Below are 23,634 nucleotides of genomic sequence, written 5' to 3' on the forward strand. Positions count from 1 at the left end.
TGTCTGCAGCCCTGTTTATCTCCCTCAGGGGGCACTCGCTTCTCCAGCCAAACACCCCAGTCACTGAGCTGTTCAATCAGACTCGGATCAATAGGAATTACACTTCTACTGCCGATTTAAGAGTCGTCACTGGAGACGCACCTGCATGATGTTGTCTTCAGCTTTAGTCTCTTTAAACTGCATTAAACAATCTGTTACGTACAACTCCACTTCTCTTGTAATTAGAGCTGAAATCCAACAGAAACACTTAAAGACATGTTAATTCTGTATCAGATGTAATTATATGGAACAAAGTAATGGTGATTTGCGTTTTTAGGCTTAAATCAGGCCTTATTCTATTTTGATCTAAGTACTAAGTGGGGAGAAAGACAGTTTTCAAATTGGAATCTGATAAGTTTGGCTTCAAAGCCTCAAGAAGGTAAGTTTGTAAAGTTCCCCACCTGGATATACAATGAATATGCATCGGTGTTAACCACATTTCCCCCTAAAACTCAAAATTGTTGATTTTGCCCTGAACACTAAGCATTTTTAATTATCTCCTTTAATCCTCAGCACGTTGACTTTAAAGAGTGGTTCATAGTTCTGCTCTGGATTTAAGTATGTAGACAAAAGGCTTAAGTGTTTGCAGCATCTGTTAGGCATCTCATCACGTTAGTCATCTGTGAAAGGTTGTGTTCTGCATCTCAATGAGCAAACAAGTGATTTGAATTCATGTGTTAATGTTTGTACTTAGTTTAGAGAAAGGTGTTGATGGAGCGGCTATAGATGTGGGAAAGGTAAAGTCAGAGACTCATGAGAAGCCATGACAGGGAGGTTTTCACTGGTGGGGGGAGGCGGAGGATTCAAAAGCCTGCTTTGAATTGAGACGTGCAGTGAAATTGGATGTGTCTGTGGTTCTGGGCCGGGGCCTGATCCACTGTGACAGGGTGGTGTGTCAGATGCAGTTCTCTGCAAAGTTACGCAGATCAGAGTTTACTTACTTCCAAATTCTGTGGCAGGGTTTCTCTGGAGGCAGGTCTTAATCTCAAGTGTTGTGTAACTGAGCTGGCAGAGCCAAACAAAGTCACAACTTTGTACAAAATGGCTGCTGAAACATTCTTGGAAGGAGAGGAGTTGTTCTAACGAAAATATTTATACTGTTTTCCACCCTTCTTATAATGTGGGCTCATTAGTTGTTGTTTGTTCATGTTTATGCATTTTGTGTCTAAGGATCCACTGAAAACGACAGGGTTCATCGCAAAGGGTTTATCCTTAAATTGCTAATTTTCACTTCTTAACAAATTGTTTATTCTACAGGATATAGCCACGTAAAAATGTAAAATTGTGCTTCTACCAAATATGAACTTGATTAGCCCTTAAGATATGTTTAAATCACAAAACAGTCATCATTAATTAGTATTTTTTTATTATTTTGTCACGATGCATACATGTCTGTCTTTGTTAAGTATGAAGAGCGTCTTTCCTCTACAACAGTAACACATAAATCATAACTCTGGGTTACTTAATAAAATCAACAAGCTGTTCCCTTACATCAAACTGCTTGTTAGTGTTAAGTTACCGTGACAACAAAGAAAGATTCAATGGTCATTTAGCTCCATTCAGTATGTTTTGCTCCAGCTGAAGATCATTTTCCTCACCGGAGAAGCCTCTCTGCAGCCTCTTCAGCACCACGGACAGCTCCCCATAAAGATAAAATAACTGATTTAGGGATCATATTATATTAAAAACACACTCAGTTAAATGATGATTACTAAAACTGGCCGTCTTGATTTAAAATAAAGAAAAATCCAACCCCACAGACCTCATTTACTTTAATCACAGGACCATGCAGAAGCAGAAGTCAGTGAAGCGTTGGGAGGACATGGGCAGCATGGACGTCTCGGACTCAGCCAGCAGAGATAATTATCATGTGGGCTGTTTCCTGGAGGAACTACCATACCAGATGTTTGGGTTGGAGTCTTGTGTCTGCTTAAACTGAGATCATGATGAGTATGTCTCCAAGTGTCAACACTAGTAGTGAGTGGGTTATAGGGGTTTAGAGGTTAGTTAGTGAAGTTTAGAGGTTAGTTAGTGAAGTGTTGCACCCTGATGTCTACATTAGAGGCGAGAGAAAGCTCAAAGAAAAGGCTTTGCATGTAAAATCCCAGGTTAAGCTGAAAGGATTTGGCAATTCATTAACAACAGCAGTTATAATAGTCACGTAATTATATTTTAAAGTCGTTTTTAAAGCAGAGATCCAAACTTTCAAGCTGTTTGACCTTCTGAAATGCCAGGTTTTGCTAGTTTCACGTGTATTACTGTATACCACTGTGCATTGGTTTGTTCTAAGCAATTTAAAGATATCAAATTGCACAGTTTTTATATACCAAACAATAACCAATTAACCAACATAGTAATTGGTTCCAGCCGACCTTGTGTGCTTGGAGAAAAAAAAGAGCAATCAAGGGTCAACTTTACACCTTTTGAAAGCATGCAGGCAGCGATCATATTGTCACATTTTTACCCTCTGTATATCGGCAGACATCCATTTTAGTGCTCCGTCTCTATATCGCACTTTCATGGCCGCAGACTGTATTATTCAAGAGCAATTTCAACCCAATTCCGTGGGCTGTCTTGATATGCCTGCATCGTATCCCATTCTACAGACTTGATACTTGCAGGAATAGAAATCTCTTTGAAGGTATCAAGTTTGCCTCTCGAGTGTGTGCCATATGGAGGTTTCTGTAGCTAAAACCCAATAACAAATATGCCATAGCCCATCTCTGAGCTATGGAGATGATGATATATCAGAGAAGGAAATATACAGACACATCTGTCTTTTCGCTCTTTTCCCCTTCCTGCTCCTTCTTTCTGTACCACTGGAGCTCTTCACAACCTGTGGTCACGGCGATCAAAGCTCCATGTAAATGACAGTTTCTCCAGAAAATCTAAAGTCATGCTAATGCAATGTCTGCGATGGCAAACAATAGGCTGAAAGATTGTCGGTCACAATGCCTGTTTATTTCAATGTCACCCTCACAATGTTATCTATCAAACTGCCACGACTGCCGATGAGTTGAGTCTCACTCTTCAGGCCACCATGGCACTGTGGAGAATGATTGAGGGACGCACGTTGTGTTAAATGATAGTGCCAGCAAGATCCAATCTGACAGCTCACTCGGGTTCAAAGATAGAAAATGATGGCATCTTTTATTTTGCTGCCTCTTTCAAAGGTCAAATGCCTCTCACTGGATATTCATCAGGTACCTTTGTTGTCAGTTTGTGCTGCTGATACAAAGAGCACAGCTTACTTTTATTTCATGACAATTATTAAGCTAGTCAGACATTGAGGCAACAGTAAATCAGTCCATGGGGACCTGGCTTTTGGGGCTTGGTTGTTCAGGTCCCCGAATGGTCCCCAAAGTACAGTTTGCCAATTAGCCTCTCTATGTTTATATAACATGCCCATTGCTCATATTACATGGATGGTTCTAAACTCGTTTCACTGTGTGTGCTGTGCTGTGTTCATTTGTGATGGTTAAGAGTGGATACAAATCCTCAATTTCCATCCATTAAATATTGGAGAGCCTGTAGGCGTATGAAAGGATACCCAATGGGGAAAATGCTCTCTAATGGACGGACAAGGAGAAAGGGAACACATCAAAGTGTGCGAGGAAACAGGCAACATGAGGAGATGCATGAATTATGGGTTTAAGTCAGAACGCCAATGCGAAAGCTAGCATATAAAACGTAATCAGCCTAATCATCTCATTCTCCCCCATTGTGCCGACATTATCTATTCACATCTGCTTAAAATGGCAGATCGGTGACACTTGGACTGTTATTTCCAAAGCTGAATTATTTGTCACCTTCTAATCACACTCTCGCATCACTCCGACACCTTTATGGGCTTCGCAACCTGTCAGCTTTGTGTGTGTGTGTGATTGTGTGCGTATTCAAAAGTAGGGGTTTCATGGATGCTGTGACTCAAATGTGAAATCAGACCACCAATCTGTTGCAAGTGTCAATTAGAGTCAGGAAGTAGGTGTTTGTGGTGAAGAATATCTTCACCAGCTGATTTATTCCATCGCTCTGAATCCGAATGCTGATGTTTGGTGACCTCGGAAATCACCCAAACTGAATTAGGGTCTGATACCGTGTAGTTTAGCCTCTCAGCATATACTCTTGAAACTCACTTCATTCCACTTTTAAGTAGGAAATCAGATAAGGAGTGGATAAGTTGTTTTTTTCTCTGAAAATGGCAGTACAAGTTCAAATGTGTTTTTGGGCTACTGCAGGAAAACGTTTATCAGACCATGGGAAACTGTGGGATGAGATGCCTCTACAAAGCTTAAAATAATGCTTCCTGTTGCATTTAGAATCACTTCACAATGTAACAATCAAAAGATGATACTATACAAGAACCTCAACTTTAGACCAAAACATATCGAAAACCACAGAACAGAAATACTTTTATATATGTTTTAACGCTGTTATATAAGTTACCTGCATAGTTAGAAAATGTGCCATTTTTCTCTTATGTATAATGCTTTTGAGGACCAGCCCTTATGAAACAAAGCACTTCTTTTACACATGATAATCTCTCCAAATTGTTCAAACTATGCTTAAAGTCCTTATGTCCTCACCCCATCATTGTTGTAATATTGTGAGGTGTGCAGCAACAAAGCCTTTCTAAAGAATGTGCCTGTGTCTGCATTCATAATCAATCCCAGAACAAAATGACATGTATTTTGAATCACTTTTTCTAGTGACAAGCGCCAATTCAAGACAACATCATCAGTAAACTGCACACACTCCACACTCTGAACAGAATTAAAAGGTCAGCTGCCAAGTGTCTGGAAAGAGCACTTGAAGGGCCGTCTGTTTGAGAACTTGAACAGCTCTAGGGACGTGTCTTTTGACATGGACTCCGTAGACAATGACTAAGGGCTATGTCAACAAGTAGGGACGTGCAGCGGCTCCATCTGCTACGTCAACTGTAACCGAGGAAACAACTAACAAGGAACAGGAAACAAAACCTCCCACTTCCTCTCCATGGACATTTCCCAGGAAACAACGATGAATTGTGAGAAACTGGATCTGATGACGATACCGAGTAGTTCAATTAAAAGGCTTGGCCAAGGTGAAACTGAAAATATACAATACAAGCATATACAAGTATGCAGTCGCATTTGAAGGCACCATCGATACTGAAGTACACCCATTCTCTGTCCCCATTTATCCTTAACAGGGTCAGCAATGAACATCTTTATCTCAAAATGAGTCATTCCGATGGCTCCACAAATCCTAGTCATGAAAATAGGTATCTCCTCGACCTTGCATACCAAAGCACACTGTCTTAACTCTTATCAGTTATGGGCAGACAGCTTTGCACGTTAATACGAATATATTTTTTGGGGAGATAAACTTTAAGGCTGTGTACATTTAGATACATTCATATAAGAGATATGAAATCGCTCAAACATTACTTAACACTAATGACCTTTAGTATTCTATTAGTTGCTGCCTTTTGTATAAGTCCCAACTTCACAGAATAATTCCCCTCCTGATTATTTGCCTTGATAAAGCGTGTCAGTGTGGATATCTGTGGCAGTGCCCCGCGGGGGGCAGGTTCTGCAGAGGCAGGCGTGAAAGAGTGGGCAGGAAGCTTAAGAAGGTAAATTAGATCAAAGTGATGTTGTGCATGAGTATGTACTCAAAAACATTATCCTTTCTTATGACTAATAGATGAGCCGATATATAAATGAGAGATTATTTACAGAATTTACTCTCTAAAGCCCCTAGGAGTCTATTGCCCTGCTCTAAGGGTCAGTCCTTGAACGCTAAAACCCCAAATAGCCTCCCTTTACGGGTATGACTCACCTACCAGTAGTCACAGCATGGCCCCTGGCCCCGCCTCCTACATCAGACTGATTCCAACAGACACCACTCCCCAGGCGCTGCTATATTAGCCCCGACCCTCGACCCCCTCCCCGCTGCCCCCTCCAGCCTCGCTGCAAACTAAGCACGCAACCAAGGCTAACAGTCGCTAAATGTGGGAGGCGGGTTTTTTAAGATCCTTCAAACTGTATCTGTAATGGGAAACAGAAAAAGAGCCAGTAACTGTAGTGAAAGAAGACGGCTGTCGAGATGCAGTTGAGCCGTACAGATCCCCAGCAGTTGCAGAGTGAGTGAATTGTAAGTAATGTGCATTTGAAGGCTAACCAAAGCTAAATGTTTAAATTAAATGAGTTTAGATTGTGAAATATGTTCTCTTCTTTGCTGAAGGCTTTGCTTTTTTGATAGAAAATCAATTAATGTAAGACTAAAAGACATGTAACACTAGATTGGAATCTGGAAGTGTAGCAATGCTTTGAGAAGGAATAATTATGTTATATCACAAAATGGAAACCCTATTTATCCCATGAAATAATTGGAAAAGTGCCCGCTTCGTGTGTCTTTTTACCCTTCATTAAATAATAGGCTTATTTATCCCCCTGAGGGCAATTACACCTCGCAGCTCCAAAATGCAACAACAAAAACATTAATGAAGAAGATTTTGTATTAATAAACAAATAAATAAATATTAGGTAAACATATCAATTTTAATACAGTTAAAATAAATTGTGACTTCAATAACTTTGCTGTTAAATTGTGCAGCCCTAGTCTCAATATTGATTTTAATCATAGAAACATGATTTATTGCCAGATTCAGTTCCCCAAAGTATGAACTCTCCTCTACTCTTCACCCTCCTCTCTGCTGCACTGCCTCTCATTCAGCCCCGGGCTAACAGACTCATTTTCCAGTGGGTGTGCGATGTTTGTCATAAACAGACCGAACATATCCACCAACTACTCGGCGGTGTGTCAGACCTCCTCTGTACAAAGAACAAGAGTAGATGATAAGAGCCGCTGAGTTCTGGGGCCCCTGAGTCCCTCTCCCCGGCTTCTTTTTCTAACTTTCCTCCGCGCTTTGGAAGCAGTAATTGAAAATGGGGGAATCTTTGTGCACTGGCTTAATAGAGCTGTCATGCCCTTGCTGCAAAGCGGGGTTAATAACTTTTTCCAGTTCCATTACCCCCTGAGATTGGCTCCAGGTGAGTAAAGAGGCTGCACTGGACAAGGGAAGGTGGCCCCGGGGCCTCCTCTGCCTCCTTTTATCTCTGCAGGCAGCTCACCTAACAATCCTTTACGTGACTTATTATTATTATATACATAAAAGCCTCCCTCCTTGTGTGTATTTATGGTTGACCACAATGTCTGGGAATCCTCTCGCAAATGAGTTTCCAGCAGATGGTGGTGACTGACAGCCAGTCATTAATTTGCCAGTTCACTAACTCCTGTCCTCCTCATGCACTTTACTAAAGTTTAGCAGCACTGTCAGGATTTCCACTGCATTCATCATTTCAACTAGTTGGAGTTTTCTTCCTCTGATGTTCTTGTCAGTTCATTGGGCTGAGCAGGTTTAATATTTGGCTTGTGTTTGCTGCCAGTAGACTCCATAAAATATGTATTTTTCTTGTTCATGTGATACAGCAATGGCATGACAATTAGTCTGCTGCTGATGGAGAGAGAACAGACAGGAAAGAGGGAGAGGAATCTGAGAGTTCATCCGAGGTGGGGGCTTCACACGTGAATGCTTTTTCTACTAGGCTGATCCAACAGACTCATTAGCTACGTTTTAATGCACAAAGTAGTCATGTTCTTGGATTTAGCTTTGGTTATTCACTTAACTGAATGGTTGCCATTAGGGAAGCACTTGCCAAATACTTAACACTCCATCTGCAAATGTCCGTTACTTTTTCTAGTTTGCTTGTAATCTGAGAAATAAATGACTTTTTCAAGTTATTCTATTGTTATTTTATTTAAAATGTGCCCATAATCTAAATTAACACAGAATTTAAAATACAGCAGTTAAAACATTGATATTTTTGTGAGATGTAAAAGGAGCTCTTCATAATTCAAGCACTTCTCAACAACAGGAGGTAAGATCTGAACCCTTTATAACACGTTAACAATTCTGCCATAAACTACAGTACATCGTTTTCTGATCAATAATCTTTTTATTAAGTTTCGACAATGCATAACCAAGGTTTGGCATTTAGCAATGTAAACAAAATGTATATATTCATATACAAATGAGATTGTTTGTACTGTTTATATGTACAAAGATAAAAAGAAAGAACGAAAAACAATAACAATGACTAAAATAGTCCCCTACATTCACTGCCAGTGAGCCTCAAACACCAATATTCATCAGAAATGTTGTTAAATGAATATATTTGCTTGTAATACATACAGTATGCATATACAAACATGCAACATACACATATACTGTATACATACACACATACATATACCGCAGATAAGCTATACCAATAACAGATTGTTTTACCGAGTGTACACATAGTTTTAAGGGCAGACCTGCAGGGCACTTTACTTCTATGTATGCCACATACAAAGCAAAATCCCATTCAATAAAGATTACTTGAGTCATAATTGTTGGATAATAAAATGGTCTATAAAGCATGGAATTACTTTTTAAATCTAATTTACCAGCTTAATATCTCCCCAGTTCGAGCACGCTATTGTGCATGCATCTCAAGTTTTAATTTGCTTTGAGTTAATGTTGTGTCATTTATCGGTATTACACTTCCAGCACTCCCTTTGGATCAAACAAGTGTCCTTTATATTATTATTCTTTTATCCAGATCTAAAAAAAAGCCCTGCCTACGTTTCTTCCTGAGGATACTTTAAACAGGAATAAGCATTCTTTAAACTGTAAATAAACCTAAAAATAGTTTACAATTTCTTGGCAACTTACCGGTAAATAATCAAGACGGTTAGTGTCATAAAGCACATTATATGACTTCATTAGCAATTCATTATTGTGAGCGGAGTACAAAGGACTAATTCTGGATTCAAATCAAATATGTGCACTCATTTCAGCTGCTGTAATAGAGTCCAGAGAAGAGTCTTCATGTGGGTCTGACTCTTTAGTCAGAACCCTGCTATTGATCCTGACTATTGATCTCTGCACTACGGAGGCATTTGTGAGTCTCTTCATGCTTTGGATTTTTCTTTGACTAAACATTAATGACCCTCTACTGTGAGTCTGCTCCTGTTTAAAAAGTAAAAACTCTGCCTTTACTGAAGTCATTGACATGACCAATTTGCTTACTGCACTTAGAGAATGGTTCAATTATTTGATAAAGCTTCTTTTTTTCAACAAATATATATAATGTATATAAATATAATGTATATAAATATATTTAACTTATTTATGACTTTTCTTATTGACTCAATCCGATGTTCCTCTGGTGCCTGTGCATTCATGAACTCAATTGGTGTAAATTGGTTTGACATATAACAACTGCCAAACCATTTCCCCCCCCGACAATTAGCAGATAATTCTTGATAAAATGGGTTTAATTGGTAATTTACTGGGTGATTAACTCATGAAACCCAATCAAATAACAAGAGGGAAATTATATTGGCAAAAGGCCATCTATGTTAGGCTCTCCTTACTGTACAGCACGGTTCAGCTGTGATCTATGGGATGTATTGAGTTTGGTGACGGAATGGGCATTAGACCTCGGTTGGGCTGATTTTTGGCAGGTTTATTACTTCCTCAAACAGCGTGAGATGCAACACCCGGCACACTGGAAAATAAGCCAAAAGTGGAACCAGTGAGGAGCTGAGCAATCCACATGATACCTACATGCTGTCCAAATCTGAGCTCAAGAAAAGGGGGGAGCATCTTCAACATCTCCAAATTTGCTCAATCGATCCATAAATGGTGCAGGGATGACATACTTTTCTAGGCTGACCCTGGAGTTAGCATCACGAGGGCTCCTTCAACGAAAAGCAATGTTTTTTTTCCATTGGATTTAGGAATATTGCAGAGAATAAGATCTTTGATAAACACACGTCTATTATGCTTACACATTTTGATCTGCAAGATAATCTCCATATGTTAATACTAGTTTTTGAGCTGTTTAAACAGAAGAAAAAAAGTAGACTTCAAGAAGCGGGAATCAGATGTGGTAAATGCCAACTCATTTGAGGGTTAAATGTCTCATTCCTGCACCGCTCCATCAGCATGATTTAAAAAGAAAACTCTGTAGAAATGGTCCTAATTGGCAATATCACTGACAAGGCTGTGGAGATCCATTGATGGAGGAGACCAAGGAAGGGGAAAAGCAACATGAAAGGATGATGGAGGAGAAAGCAGGATGGAGGAGAAAGCAGGAGGATAGACGGAGGGAGCTGACCTAGTTAGATATGAAGAGAGAGCACCAGAGGAAGGTGGAGGGAAAGAGGTGAGAGGATGGAGCTGTGTGCCTGCCTCCCCCGCGGGGTGGGGACCCGCTGGGCCATCTGGCGGTCCTGTAATTGGGTTGGGACTTTGCACCTGAGCGGCACACCTACAGAGAGATGGTCATAGCAAAAAATAGGAAGCAAGGAAGCGGTGTTTTGTCCCACAGCGTAGTGAAGGTGGAAATAACTGTGATGGGTTGGATCAGTCCCACTGTAGTGACTACTAGATGTATATCATTTCTTTTCTAAAATAGGCATTTTGCCACACAGGGCTGCATGAAAAAAATGTGTTATCTTACGAATCTTGACTATTTTGACTGATATTACTGAAATTGATGATATGTACTAAACAAATATGTTTTTTCTTTAGTCTGTATAATACGATTTATAGGCTTTGATATCTCAGAATGGTATTTTAACATATTTAGCCATCAACAAATATTGTGTTTCCTGCTATTTGAATATGCAATATCGATAAAAATACTATTAATTGTGCAGCCCTACCCACAGTTCACTATGTTTAAAGATAGAATTGACATTTCATTATTAGAGAAGAAGCTACTAGTGCAACTGTAAGAAGAAAGCACAGCCATTTTGTGCAAAAAAAAAAGAACATTATTCAAAGCTGTCGTCCAAGTAGGTCATAAAAGTGGCATTTACATTAGTGTTGCAGTGGAAAGACGGTATGATTACATACTGATGACTACTCTCTGAAAGGTAAAAAGGTCAAGGAGGCAGTCAGGTTCTTCCATAAAGATAAATAAGCTCTGATACACTCGCTCTTCAAGTGGACCGCCTGCTGTGAGCTGCTGCGGACAATGGAGATAATATGTAAGTTGTCATCTTGTGCTTGAAGGGGCAAGTAGTCATTAAGGTGCAAATATGAGCTGAATTACAATGTTTCATTTTCGCCGGTGATGTGAAGCCTGGTGCGAGCAGCGTACCGACTCCATGGGTGTTCCTCCACACACACCATCGCTTTCTTTTACATTTTGTTCGGAGATTGAGACGCATCAGCCGTACACGATCCTTAAGAAAAAAATGAAAGAAAGCTTGGAGCATTATTTTAATTCAGATGCACGTCTCATTCAGAAAGGTCTCTGATTCTCTGGAAATTGTATCATTTACATAACAATTTGCCCCCACAACCTGATGCATTCTACATGGTAATTATTCCTATATATTAAACATCTTTGTACAAGCTCAGTGAACCACCTTGTTTGCATTTGTATTCCTCACGTCAGACATAAGCTCGCTAGGAAATATTGAGTGAAAGCCTATGTGCGCCCCCCCATCCCGGCACGATCAATTATGTTTCTATGGAGGAAGCCTCCCACATGCACTCTGCAGAGCATCATTGTGCTCCCTAAAAGTCCCTCGCCTGTGTTGAAGTATCCCTGTCATTGCCAAGCGTGCTTCTCAATGGCTCAGCCCCCACACTAACCTTGCAGCATTTCAAAGGGAGTCCAAAGGGAGGCTGAGTGAACATGGACATGCGTAGGCGTGTGAGCAACAAAGGGGGAGGTTGAGAGGGCCGAGGTAACCAATGGCAGCTTTGTTCAAGGCAGGAGAAGGTTCATTGCCACTCTTTACACAAAGTGAAATCACTATTAAGTTTTTCTTTCTAAGATTATACTTCTTCATTACTGTAGTGTTTCTCTCTCTGGAAGAATGTGTTGCAGCAGTTTCAAAAAAATATCTGTTGGTGACAGACTGAGATGTTGTGTTAGCGAAGTGTTAAAATCACAGCTGCAGAGCGCGGTGATACAGTAAGCTCTCACAGTATGTTGGGAAGCAGCAGCTAGTTATCATGAAAAGATGTTAGCAGAGTTGAGCACCAACACAAGGGATTTCAACTTTATTTCAAAATGCTGATTCTCCCAAAAACACAGTATTTCAGTTCAATGGAGCTGTGTGCTGAAGTGACATTTGTACACTCATATAGAGCCTTGAAAATGATTTAGTAAGTTAAACAGGATGAGACCCACTTGTTTATTCTGTTAGACAAAATGAAAGCAGCATAATATTATGCAAGTATCACCCTGGTGAACATTCATTAAAAGGGTTATAAAAGAAAACTTGGCACCATCTGGAAGTTAATGACTGAAGTTCCTTCCAAGAAAATACATTAATATATTGTATTTACTGTATACACTGCATTCAATGGCCTATCAATTCTGCACAAATGAGTTTCCTTTGTTTCAAAAACCCACTGACTGCCTTTTGTTGCTGGCACCAGTCTCAGCAGTAGCAGTGGTAACCTAGATTTCACAGAACAGGTTTGTGGCTGGTTGCCAGACTGAATTCCCAGATATCGCCCCCCCCCCCCCCGCAACTACAATCATAGTGATCATTGTGAAGCTAACAATCCATTCTTCACCAGCTTTGTACATGAATTCAGGAGAACTGAAAGAAAGTCTCCAGATACAGCTAAACTTTTTTGAGGAGCACAAATGATGCAGAGACAGTTCATATCTCTGCTGTTATTCACACAAATGGCCTTGCTGCATCTGCAAACCAAATGTTATACATTTAGAGAAGCATGAATTGGATTTCAGCTCTGAAACGTTCTTTTCTCCCATTTAAAAAAAAAAAAGATTATATGAGAATGAACTGGTGACACACTTTGTGCTCGGCTCTTTGAGGTTTAGAAACGGATATCATTAGAGGCTCTTCTCAGGGTAACATTTAGATTTTTCAATTACCTTTCTGCCGGCACCAGTGCAATTCCCTCTAACAAACAATATTATTCACGGGAAAATGTAACTTTAATGAGTACTGCACTGTGGCAAAGGAGCAGAATCAGGCATTTTACCTTCACTGTGTACTAGTGGAACAATTCCACAACTTTAGTATGCCATTATCCACTTAGATAGCTATGGTGACAGAGCCAAATTACAACATGCACAGAAGGAGTGGACAATAAATAGTTTGTGTCTGCAGCACATTTGTCACGATGCTGCAGCTTTAACCGGCAGTCCTGCGTGAATGACACTAAGTAATACAGAACACTGGGAAATAAAGGACCTGTGTTAACTAACAGTCATTTATGTAGTTTAATTGCCATAATTGTTGGAGGTACTTTTTCAATTACATTTTTTGTATAGATAAATATCATTAGTTTTAATATATATGTATATTAAATGTTTTTTCAGCCTCCCAATTTCAAACATGCTGTTTAATGCTATAAACATATAGGTAAAACAATTGTTCTGAATTGTTTTCTCATTACATACTTGTTAACACAGTTTGCCTATCGAGTTAAAACAAATGAATTAATAGTGTATGAAATAAAACGAGGCACCAACTGTTTTTCTTTTCTTTTTTTATCAATCAATGAATGCTAAATATGAACTCTACGCTCTTTGCATTACGGGCCGCTGCTCAGAAAAATCAAGACATTATGATGATCGGTTTTCAAAATGTTTAGACATTTAATACAAAAAAGTTATTTATCAGTTTATCTTTGGGTACACGTAACACAATAATGCCATGGAGTATTTAGTGTCATAGTTGACACCTTTTTGTTAAGGCAGTATGGACATATTGTGGAAGCTTTGTGTTCTTTGAGAAGTGATGATAAGCATGCGCAAAATAGTACAATACTGACTGTATCCACACACACACACACACACACACACACACACACACACATACACACACACACACACACACACACACACACACACACACACACACACACACACACACACACACACACACACACACACACACACACACACACAGAGCACCGTTTAACATTACTGATACATGGTTTCCTTCTTCCCCCTCACAAAAACACCTGAATGTAAAGTAAACACACCTGCTGTGTGCAGAGAGCAGGGTGTGATAAGATATAGTACTCTTCCTTTCCTTGAAACCTTATTTACTGTACTGACTTCCCCGAGCTTCAATTAAGCCGGTAGCAGTGCCAGGATGTACTGCCTGTGTTGTACAACAGTAATAAATAATCATTTTATCTTTGCTCTGTGATGCTAATCTGGAGTTTAAGCAATGAGTGAGTAGCTTTGTTCTGAATTCAGCGTACTGGCCAATTCATCCTGGACCCCAGCTGATGTTTACCCAGCCTGAGCCAGCAGCTGCTCACACGCTCTGCCTCTGACATGCATCTGTCACAGCGGCAAGGAAAATAAATCTAAGCCACTCTGTTTCCCCTCCCTCCTCTGTTCAGTATCTGCCTGGCTGCCCAGCACCGCCACCATGACCGAGAGTCGGAGGGAAGCACTGGCGGCGCCGGCGCCCGACTCCACCACCGCCTCCATAGCCGGCTCCAACATGACCAACACCGGCCCGGGCACCGGGGAGAAGGACGAGGACTTCTCCAAGCTGAAGGACAAGTTCATGAATGAGCTGAACAAAATCCAATGTAAGTGTGACTAACTTCTCTAGGATAATGGTCATGTGGAAACAAGTTAAGAAGCAACTTCTTTGACCATTGATTTAGTATAAATGCCCCAAGAAATACCGGTATTCAACACATGACTGGAGTGCAACATTTGTTTAACTTTTGTTTAAAGACATAATGAAAATAACATGAAGAGATGCAAAATTACACTTGTTTTAACTTAGATTCATTCAATCAATTCTTCATTGGTGATAATACGTTTAGTTTTACATAAACTTGAGCAACACACTATAAAGACTGCTTAAAATACTCTTGCAACACTAGTGAATGAATTATACAATAACTTTAATATTGATCAAATACTATCCAGTATAAAAAAAAAAACCTTGACTCAATTTTATTTCTGTTCATTTAAAAAGAGGGCTGCAAGAAAGTATTACAAATATTTAATATTTAAAACTTGATGTTATACTAACTCTGACCCCGTATCGACCTTTGTCAGTTCAAAGTCAAGTCAACTTTATTGTCAATCTTTCAGTTTGTGTGTACAGACAGAGAGATCGAAATACCGTTTCCCACAATCCCGAATATAAAAATAAAAATATGTATAAAATATGTATATCCTATATATACACAATCAACAGACACATGTTCACACATTAAGATAACTTCAATATCTTTGGGAATGTACATTAGTGCAAGACTGTCCATAGCAATGTAAAAAAGTGTCTGGTGCTGGATTGTTCTGCTCAAACTGAGTATTTCAAACATTTCTATCAAATAAATGTATAATATAACCCACCCTGCAGGGTTGACACCTGTCACTGAAGCTGTTTTCTCTGTGATGTGTCTATAATTACACTCCCTCTGATTCACACCACTCAATCCACTCAGTGTGATTTTACTCTGACCATGACTCAGAAATGATTCATGTGCTAAAGAACTGGTCGATGACGCACAAGACAACAAAACCTTGAATATTGAAAAAAGACATTTGAATCAGGAGAAATAAAATAAGTTAAATGCATCTGCCAAGTTGAAGCTGGAGTCAACAAAATACATGTAATATTTCACGCATTGAATGACTTCTTGAAGTATTAAACACGCATCTGGCAACAATAATTCAAGTGTTTGACATGATAAATTATGCATAACTGGTTTTATCAATTGCTGTGAGATTAGTTCTATGATGTCTACTATGTTCCACATCATATCTATCAATCAAATACTTCCACAACTGTATATTTGTGCATGGATCATTTGAACAGTACTTAGTATATGAGAATATGGTTCATTCAGGATAGAGCACTGCCTGGAGATACAAGACTATCAGCATTCAGCAAAAATCTATACATAAATATATTCAAATGCCGATGGAAGTGATTTTCACAACAGGAAATTGCACCTGTGGAAGAGAAGCCCTATTTCGTTGCAAAATGCAAATGATAACATGTTCCATGGGCATGTTCTTTTTTCCAGATGTGTAATAGTGGCATAAAAAAATCCCCCTTACATAAAGTAATATTTATTTGAATTTGGTTGATATTTACAAAATAAAACACCTAGTTTATAGCCAGACAACTTAATCTTCCATATGGATTTCACCAATCCGAGCGCATTTTCTTTTGAAAGACTGAATAAAAAAGATCGTGTTTGGTATTGTGATTCAGATACAGGGCTTCTAAGGTTGATGTGTTCTTTACCTCTCTATTGCAGATGTTTTGCTACTCCCACCATATCTAGCAAGGCCTGATAACCCTTTTCAAATCATCTGAAGTATTGACATTGCAATCTGGAGAAGAAAAACATAATGCGGTCTTCTTTTGTGTACCCTAGGCTGAAAAGTCATCCGAGAGCTCCCCAATGAATATCTGTCTGTTACACAGGCTCCTAAATTACTGTTTTCTCACCTCATCCACTCGATCAAAGGCAGTGTTTGCTCCCCAGTGCACCAAGTTAATAATGAATGCCCAAAGACTTGTTTACTCCGTGGAATATCGATATTGTCTGGAGAAAGTCAGGCAGCAGATTTAACGAGGAATATGCAAGAGGAGACGCTGCATGCTCAGCCAATGTTCCTGCAGGAGGTTTTCTGCTGGGCTTATAACCCAGTTTAAGCCTTTAGGCTTTGAGGCTGGACGCAAAAGGCTCTCTGACTGGACTACGTTTTTGCTGAATTTCTGTCCATCAGGATCTGCACGACATATCTCTGAGCCGGGGATATAGTCTCGGCCTTCATCAGAAAACTAGCAGACTCAGCCTTCCCGCTCTGTCTGCCTTCTTTCATTTTTCGCTATAAACAGTCCCAAAGATAAAGTTTGGTGAACTCATGAAAATATTTTTTTTGCTAGGGTTTAAATATCCTATTCGATGAGCTGCAGGTCTGCAAATAACAATTATTCACTTTTCTGTTAAGAATTTCTCAATTAATCTGTTCATTGATATGAATTGTCTATGAAATGTCTGAAAATAATGAAAGAAGGCTTGAGCTAACTTTTTCAAATTGCTTTTTTTTGTTCAACCACAGTACAAAACTGTATTATATTCAAATAACAAAGTCACTAAATAAAATAGCTCCAGCAGAAAAAGAGATAACGCACCCACTATGGGAACCAGATTCAAACATAATAATTTTAATATGATTGTGTTGCTTAAAAACAATCATTCCTTCTGCAAAAATGTCGGAGTTGTCTAATCAATTTGTGAATGATAAAGCCATCCAAGTCCATAGGAACATGAGCACACACATCCCGACACACACACACACACACACCTAAGTCCGAATGTGTAATCACACTAAACCATTTGGTTTCTTCTCTTTGAGCGGAGAGCTTGCCTCTGAGGGAACCAGCGTATTGAATTTCTTAGTAAGTTTTCTAAACACCCAAGGCTTTACTTCCCGATAACAATTAACCTCTGAGCACAGAAGCTGTTTGATCCATGACTGCTGGCTCCACCAGCCATTACTGCAAATAACACACACAAGCATTGACATTTAAGGAAAATAAATATTGGAGTTTCTTTTTTCAGGGGCTTTGTGGTCTCTGGAAACATTTTAGAAGCTGCAAATAGATAACATTGAAAGTTTCCCCTCTGGTGGTCATAGTATGCATCATTTAAAGTGGACCTATCATGCTATATTTGAATAATATATTGTAGGGCCATACCTATATAAGGTATATTTATACGTTTTCTTTTTCAAAATACCAAACAGATCATGTATTTTAGCCATGCCTCATTTCGCTCTATTTTGCTTTCCTCCACCCTGTCTTTGCATGCGCTGCAGCTGACCACGCCCCCCTGCAAAGGAGGGGGCCGAGTTACGAGCGTCGTGTTACCATGCTGTTACCATGCCACGGCAACCTCTCATTCCCCTGATAGGTCAGCTCTGCCGTCCTGACGTCAGAGGAATGTTTAAATCTGCATCAGTCTGTATCAGATCCGTTGCAGCCCCGTTTTTAGAGATTTGGGTATGGAGGAAAAGAGAGAGGGTTGTGTTTTCTGACACTTGGTGAGTTCCCTGGAACACCGGGGTCACATATTCATGTATAAAAGACGTGCATTTTGCATGATAGGTCCCCTTTAAAGATAAGAGAACTTGCCTTGTAAAAAGTTACATTTTTAGTAATCCATTTGATTTTAATTCCTTTGTTTTTAGTTTTTTTCTGTGTCCCACAACATGACATATACAAGAACGTTTTATCTTGTGCACTCTGGGACAACATTTTAGGACGGAAACTCTTTTGGGACTGACTGAAAATGTCTTTCTCTCTTACTGCTGACTAACAGGAGTGTCATAAGGCTGATGGTTGCAGCTAAAAACATTGTAGTGTAACATGACGCAAAGGAAAAATACAGAAATATATGTCAGAGCCTGAATGTGTCACAACTTGTTTGACTTTGTGGCGGCTCACAGTCAGCAGACAGCAGAGTTTATTAAAGAGGATTACGGTGGAGGATAAGCAGTGGTCTCTTCCTGCCTGCTGCTCTGGCGACACGCCTGGCTGTCCACTCTCTGCCCTCGCCGTGCACAAGTTTACCTGCAAGGAGACACCATGAGGGGCTGGTCAGCCCCTTCCCTCCGAGTGCAGTCATAGGTCGACTATCTTCTCAGAGAGTTGTTCAGCTTTTCAGAATCAAAAGTAAATGTAAAAGTCAGATATATATGCTGACTCCTTGTGCTGGAGCTTGTATAAACATGATTAACTTTTCTGCAATTTGCCATAGTTTTCCATCCGTGAATATTTAAAAATAGTAAAATATGACCAGTTTGTCTTCCAAGTTCTTTTAGCCCTTAAACGATATCTAGCTATTGGACAACAGCCATCCTTATGGAAAGCTCAAATGTCTGCCCCCTTTTGAGAATATTTTCTACACATTCAAATGGCAATTTATTCAATAGTTTTACTATACGAGTGTCTCTACAATTCCTTTTGGGAAATCCATTTAATGTTTGTTGAGATATTTCCATTTCTTGTGGCTAATAAACAGGGTCTCTGAGTAATAAAATACATTGAGAAAGAAAATCTCTTGTAAAAGAAGGTGCCTCAGACGTGGGGCTGGATTTAGGTTCTGCTGCTGTAACAAAACAATTTTGCAATGTGGGATCAATAAAGAATACCTAATGTAATCTAATTATCTCCCAATAGTGCGTTCCCCGAAGTTGATGCCTACATGTCATGTTCCAAAAACTCCACAATATAGCCAAATTAGCTGAACTAAAGGTGTAGAATTAAATCATTCACTCACTCTGAATATGCCGTTGCTCTGAAGCTATAAAAAGAGCTGTCCATTCTTCTTCAGGCACCACATTAAACTGCACTTTTCTCTGTGCCTGGAAATTACAATCAGTGCTCTTCCATCTCGTGTTATCGGATCTATTGTTGTTAATCCACATAATGCACTGTTAATGTAGTGCCACTTCACTCATAGGATTTCCAGTAAGTGGGTTTTCATTTTCTAGTAATGTTCAGAATAATGGATCGGTCTTTTTTTGGTATAAAAGGAGACACTGGCACACTGGACTTTTTTTTAATACAGTATTATTATCATCAGTTTCTATGTAACCAGTTGCTCCAAGCTGCTGTCATACGGTTCTCTTAAGTCAGCCACAGCGGGGAAAGGGCACGGACAGTGATGCTCTCATAAGCATAACAAGATATAATGTCAAGGTTAATTGACCAACAGGGTCCTGTCACATTGGATTAGTGTGGGCTGCAGGAAGTGGATATAACCAAGATGCAATATTACACCCACTTACACACCCTTTGAATTCATCCATCAACCTCCATCTAGTTCATAAAAACTTTCTGTCAAATGTAAAGTGCTATTTATTATCTAGAGGAGGAGATGTGCAACAGAAATCCTCTATAAATACAGAGTTGAGTAAGAGGAGAAACCCTAATAAGACTTGAAGCAATCTTTATGACATTAGTTTGACAAATTAATCATTGTCAATGGCAAAGTCCAGAATCACAAATTTACTTTAATAACAGAATATAGTTCCCTCTATCCTTGGACCCAAAGTAGAAGCAAACACTGTGAAAAGCCCAAAGGCAAAGTTGTAGAAAGTATAGTGTAACAAATGTGACTCACTGTACTTTGAAGGTTTCTTATTGTTTAGTGCTCCGACACCATTCAGTTCAATGACAGCGCGGAAAAGCGATTTCATCCTTGAGGAACAGCCAACGTGGGTTTCATCATGCGCAACCCACCCATTAGAGGAACTCCATTTACCACGCCATGTAGCTCTGCGGAACAAGAGATTAGTGCTCAGAGTTGAAGTGCAGTTTGCGTGGTACCCATAATCCCTCTCGCTCTCTCTTTCACTTTTTTAACTCTATTTCCCTGTCTCTAGAGAGAGAAAAAGAGAAAAGACACTCACACAATGTAGTTAATTAGAGGATGCTTTTATTGCTTTCTGGGACTCGGGTTTCTTTAATTAAGGAACACAAAAGGGCCTTTCACTGGAAGACGCACCCCAGCTAGAAATATTTGGTTCTAAAAACATTCTGAGAATGTTACCATTCACTGTTCTAGGAATGTTTTCAGCGGGAGGTTTTCTTTTGGTTCCCAGAATGTTCTTCTGAAAGGTAGGATAACGTTCTCTAAAAACATTCTTAAAATGTTTGGTGATAAGTTTCTTAAGATGTTTTTGATAACATTGTTAGAACATTATGCCCTACTGTTGTTAAAACGTTTTCAGCGGGACATTTTATTTTGGTTCCCAGAATGTTCTTCTGAAAGGTAGGATAACTTTCTCTAAAAACATTCTTAAAATGCTTGGTAATAACCTTCTTTAAATGTTTTTGATAACATTGTTAGAACAATATGCCCTACTATTTTTAAAACGTTTTCAGCTGCAAGTTAGATTTTTTTATGTTGCCAGAATGTTATTATTTTAGAGTAGGATAACGTGATTTATCGTTTTAAATGCGACCAGCAGCTAGTACAAGTCACTGTCGGTGTCACGTGTACTGGAGGGGACCCAGAATCAGACTCGGAATCAGCTGGTGAAAGTAACATTTGTTTATTAGAAAAGGGGAGCTGGGAGTGGAGGTTGGTTATGGCGGCAGTGGGAGACAGTTGTTCCAGGTTGGGTAGTGAGGCCTGGCTGGTCTTGGGAGTGTGGAAGGCCTTGGATTCCTCCTGGGAGAGACATAAAAATAAGTGTGAGGCAAAAGCAGGCAAAGTTGTCAAAGAATATGCTGGGAAAAAGCTAGAGCGGCACGCAACAAACCGTTCACGGCAACAATCCGGCAGGGAATGAGTGCAAGCTTTCATAGTGTGGCTGATGAGCAGGTTGCAGGTGTGGTTGATTGGAGATTGCTCCCAGTCGTGTAGAGCAGACCAGCAGGCAGGGGGGGGAGAGAGAGACACACACAGTAGAAACAAAAACATACAAACACTAACAGGGGTTTCAGGGACGGGCAGTGACAGTCGGTCCGTTCTTCTATATGTCTGTCGGTCTCAAATCTAAAGGGTGCAATAATGATTTTTATCCAATATACATAAACAGCAGATACTGTTTATACGCAGCCCTCACAAACCACACACGGCCAGATAGCTTATCTAACAGTTAGAACCTACATACGAGATACAACCTTTATAGTCAGAAAAAAGTGTGATTATTTTCTGATATTTTACACATATGATATTATGAATACTGTGGGCCTACATACCTTAGTGGGATTATAAGTGCATGTGAGTGAATATTGGCATGCAAATTCGTTTTTATACATCCTATTCATTGTCTCAATGCGCTCATACATCTTAAGAAAGTTATCACCAAAAACGTCCCGCTGAAAACGTTTTAAGAAAAGTAGGGCATAATGTTCTAACAATGTTATCAAAAACATCTTAAGAAGGTTATCAAAAACATCTTAAGAAGGTTATCAAAAACATCTTAAGAAGGTTATCACCAAACATTTCAAGAATGTTTTTAAAGAACGTTATCCTACCTTTCAGAAGAACATTCTGGGAACCAAACTAAAACTTCCCACTGAAAACGTTTTAAGAATAGTAGGGCATAATGTTCTAACAATGTTATCAAAAACATCTTAAGAAAGTTATCAAAAACATTTTAAGAAGGTTATACCAAACATTTCCAGAACATTCTGGGAACCAAAATAAAACGTCCCGCTGAAAACATTCCTAGAACAATGAATGGTAACATTCTCAGAATTTTTTGAGAACCAAACATGTCTATCTGAGAACTCACACATGCCACCGCAAACATGCAATATCTGTTTACAGCTTATCATGAATTACGTGCTTGTTTGTTTTTTTCAAAAGGAAAATATAGTGACATCAGATTTTTTAAAACATCCTTTTCAAACAAATGCAACAAGTTTGTTTTTTAAAGCGCTCTAGAAATAAATCTGACGTTGACCATGAACATGTTAATATTTGCCATCACAGGAACGTGATGTTACCCCAACAACGTCCAAACATCCTCAGAATGTTGCAGGCAAAACGTTCCACCTTTGTTAACATATCACATTAAAGGAACGTTTTATAAAAAACTTTCTGTCATCTCAGGCCTCAATAACATCCTCAAAACATCCTCTGAATGTTGCTTTGAAAATGTTCTTCTTTTGTTATCATGTAACATTGAGGGAATGTTTTATAAAAGAACATCTGTACTGTGTTACCTCAACAACGTCCAAAAAATATCCTTAGAATGTTGCAGGCAAAACGTTCCACCTTTGTTAACATATCACATTAAAGGAACGTTTTATAAAAAACTTTCTGTCATCTCAGGCCTTAATAACATCCTCAAATGATCCTCTGAATGTTGCAGTTAAAACGTTATCTCTTAGTCAACCTTAAACCTTATAGGAACATTATTTGAAATAATAAACATCCTAAAAAGGTTCTTTGAACATCAGATTAAAACGTTTATTTAAAACATTATTAGAACCTGTAGGTAACGTTAGCCAAAGTTGTGAGAACGTTCCCTGCTAGCTGGGACGCTTGATGAATGAAATAAGGGCTGGGCTTCATTCATTGATTTGCACTGTAACTGGCTAAATGAAATTCCATCAGACGTCGTGAGCTTTGATGAAATGCAAGAATTAGTATAGAGTTACATAAGCATTTTGGGTTCATGAAAGAGAGAGGTAAATGTGTGTTTCTTGTGATTTCTGTCATAAAAACTTCAATTTGGGTGGAAATTCTTAGTTACTTCAGTTTTTGCTTAATGCTTTGGCTTGAATTACAAACCTGTCACTTTTCCGACACTTCCATTAAAAAACAAAAAATACTGTGTTTGCATTTGTATGTGGAAGGTAAAAGTCGTTTTTCAAGTGCTGAAAAGTGCCACAGTATCAGAGGTATTGGAAACAAATGCCCCCATTTAGAGGTATTCAGTGGTCCATTTTTAATAATGCAGGATTCAAAAAGAAAACAACAAGCAACCTGGAAATGTAGCCACAACTTCTTTACCAAGTTAGGGTTAAATGCTCTGA

At 39.2% G+C, this 23,634-nt stretch overlaps 1 protein-coding gene across 4 annotated transcripts in view; it reads left to right on the plus strand.

Annotated features, from left to right (window-relative positions):
* Window positions 1–23,634, plus strand: part of syt1a (synaptotagmin Ia) — a 154,541-nt gene that overhangs the window by 98,005 nt on the left and 32,902 nt on the right. For all 4 annotated transcript variants that reach the window (XM_034133398.1, XM_034133397.1, XM_034133400.1 and 1 more), the window contains one exon: window positions 14,492–14,686. In XM_034133398.1, the coding sequence (XP_033989289.1) occupies window positions 14,521–14,686 (166 nt within the window). In that variant the 5' untranslated portion in view covers window positions 14,492–14,520. The remainder of the gene's footprint in view (window positions 1–14,491; window positions 14,687–23,634) is intronic.

This window comes from Trematomus bernacchii, unplaced genomic scaffold, assembly GCF_902827165.1.
Source record: "Trematomus bernacchii unplaced genomic scaffold, fTreBer1.1, whole genome shotgun sequence".
NCBI lineage: Eukaryota > Metazoa > Chordata > Actinopteri > Perciformes > Nototheniidae > Trematomus > Trematomus bernacchii.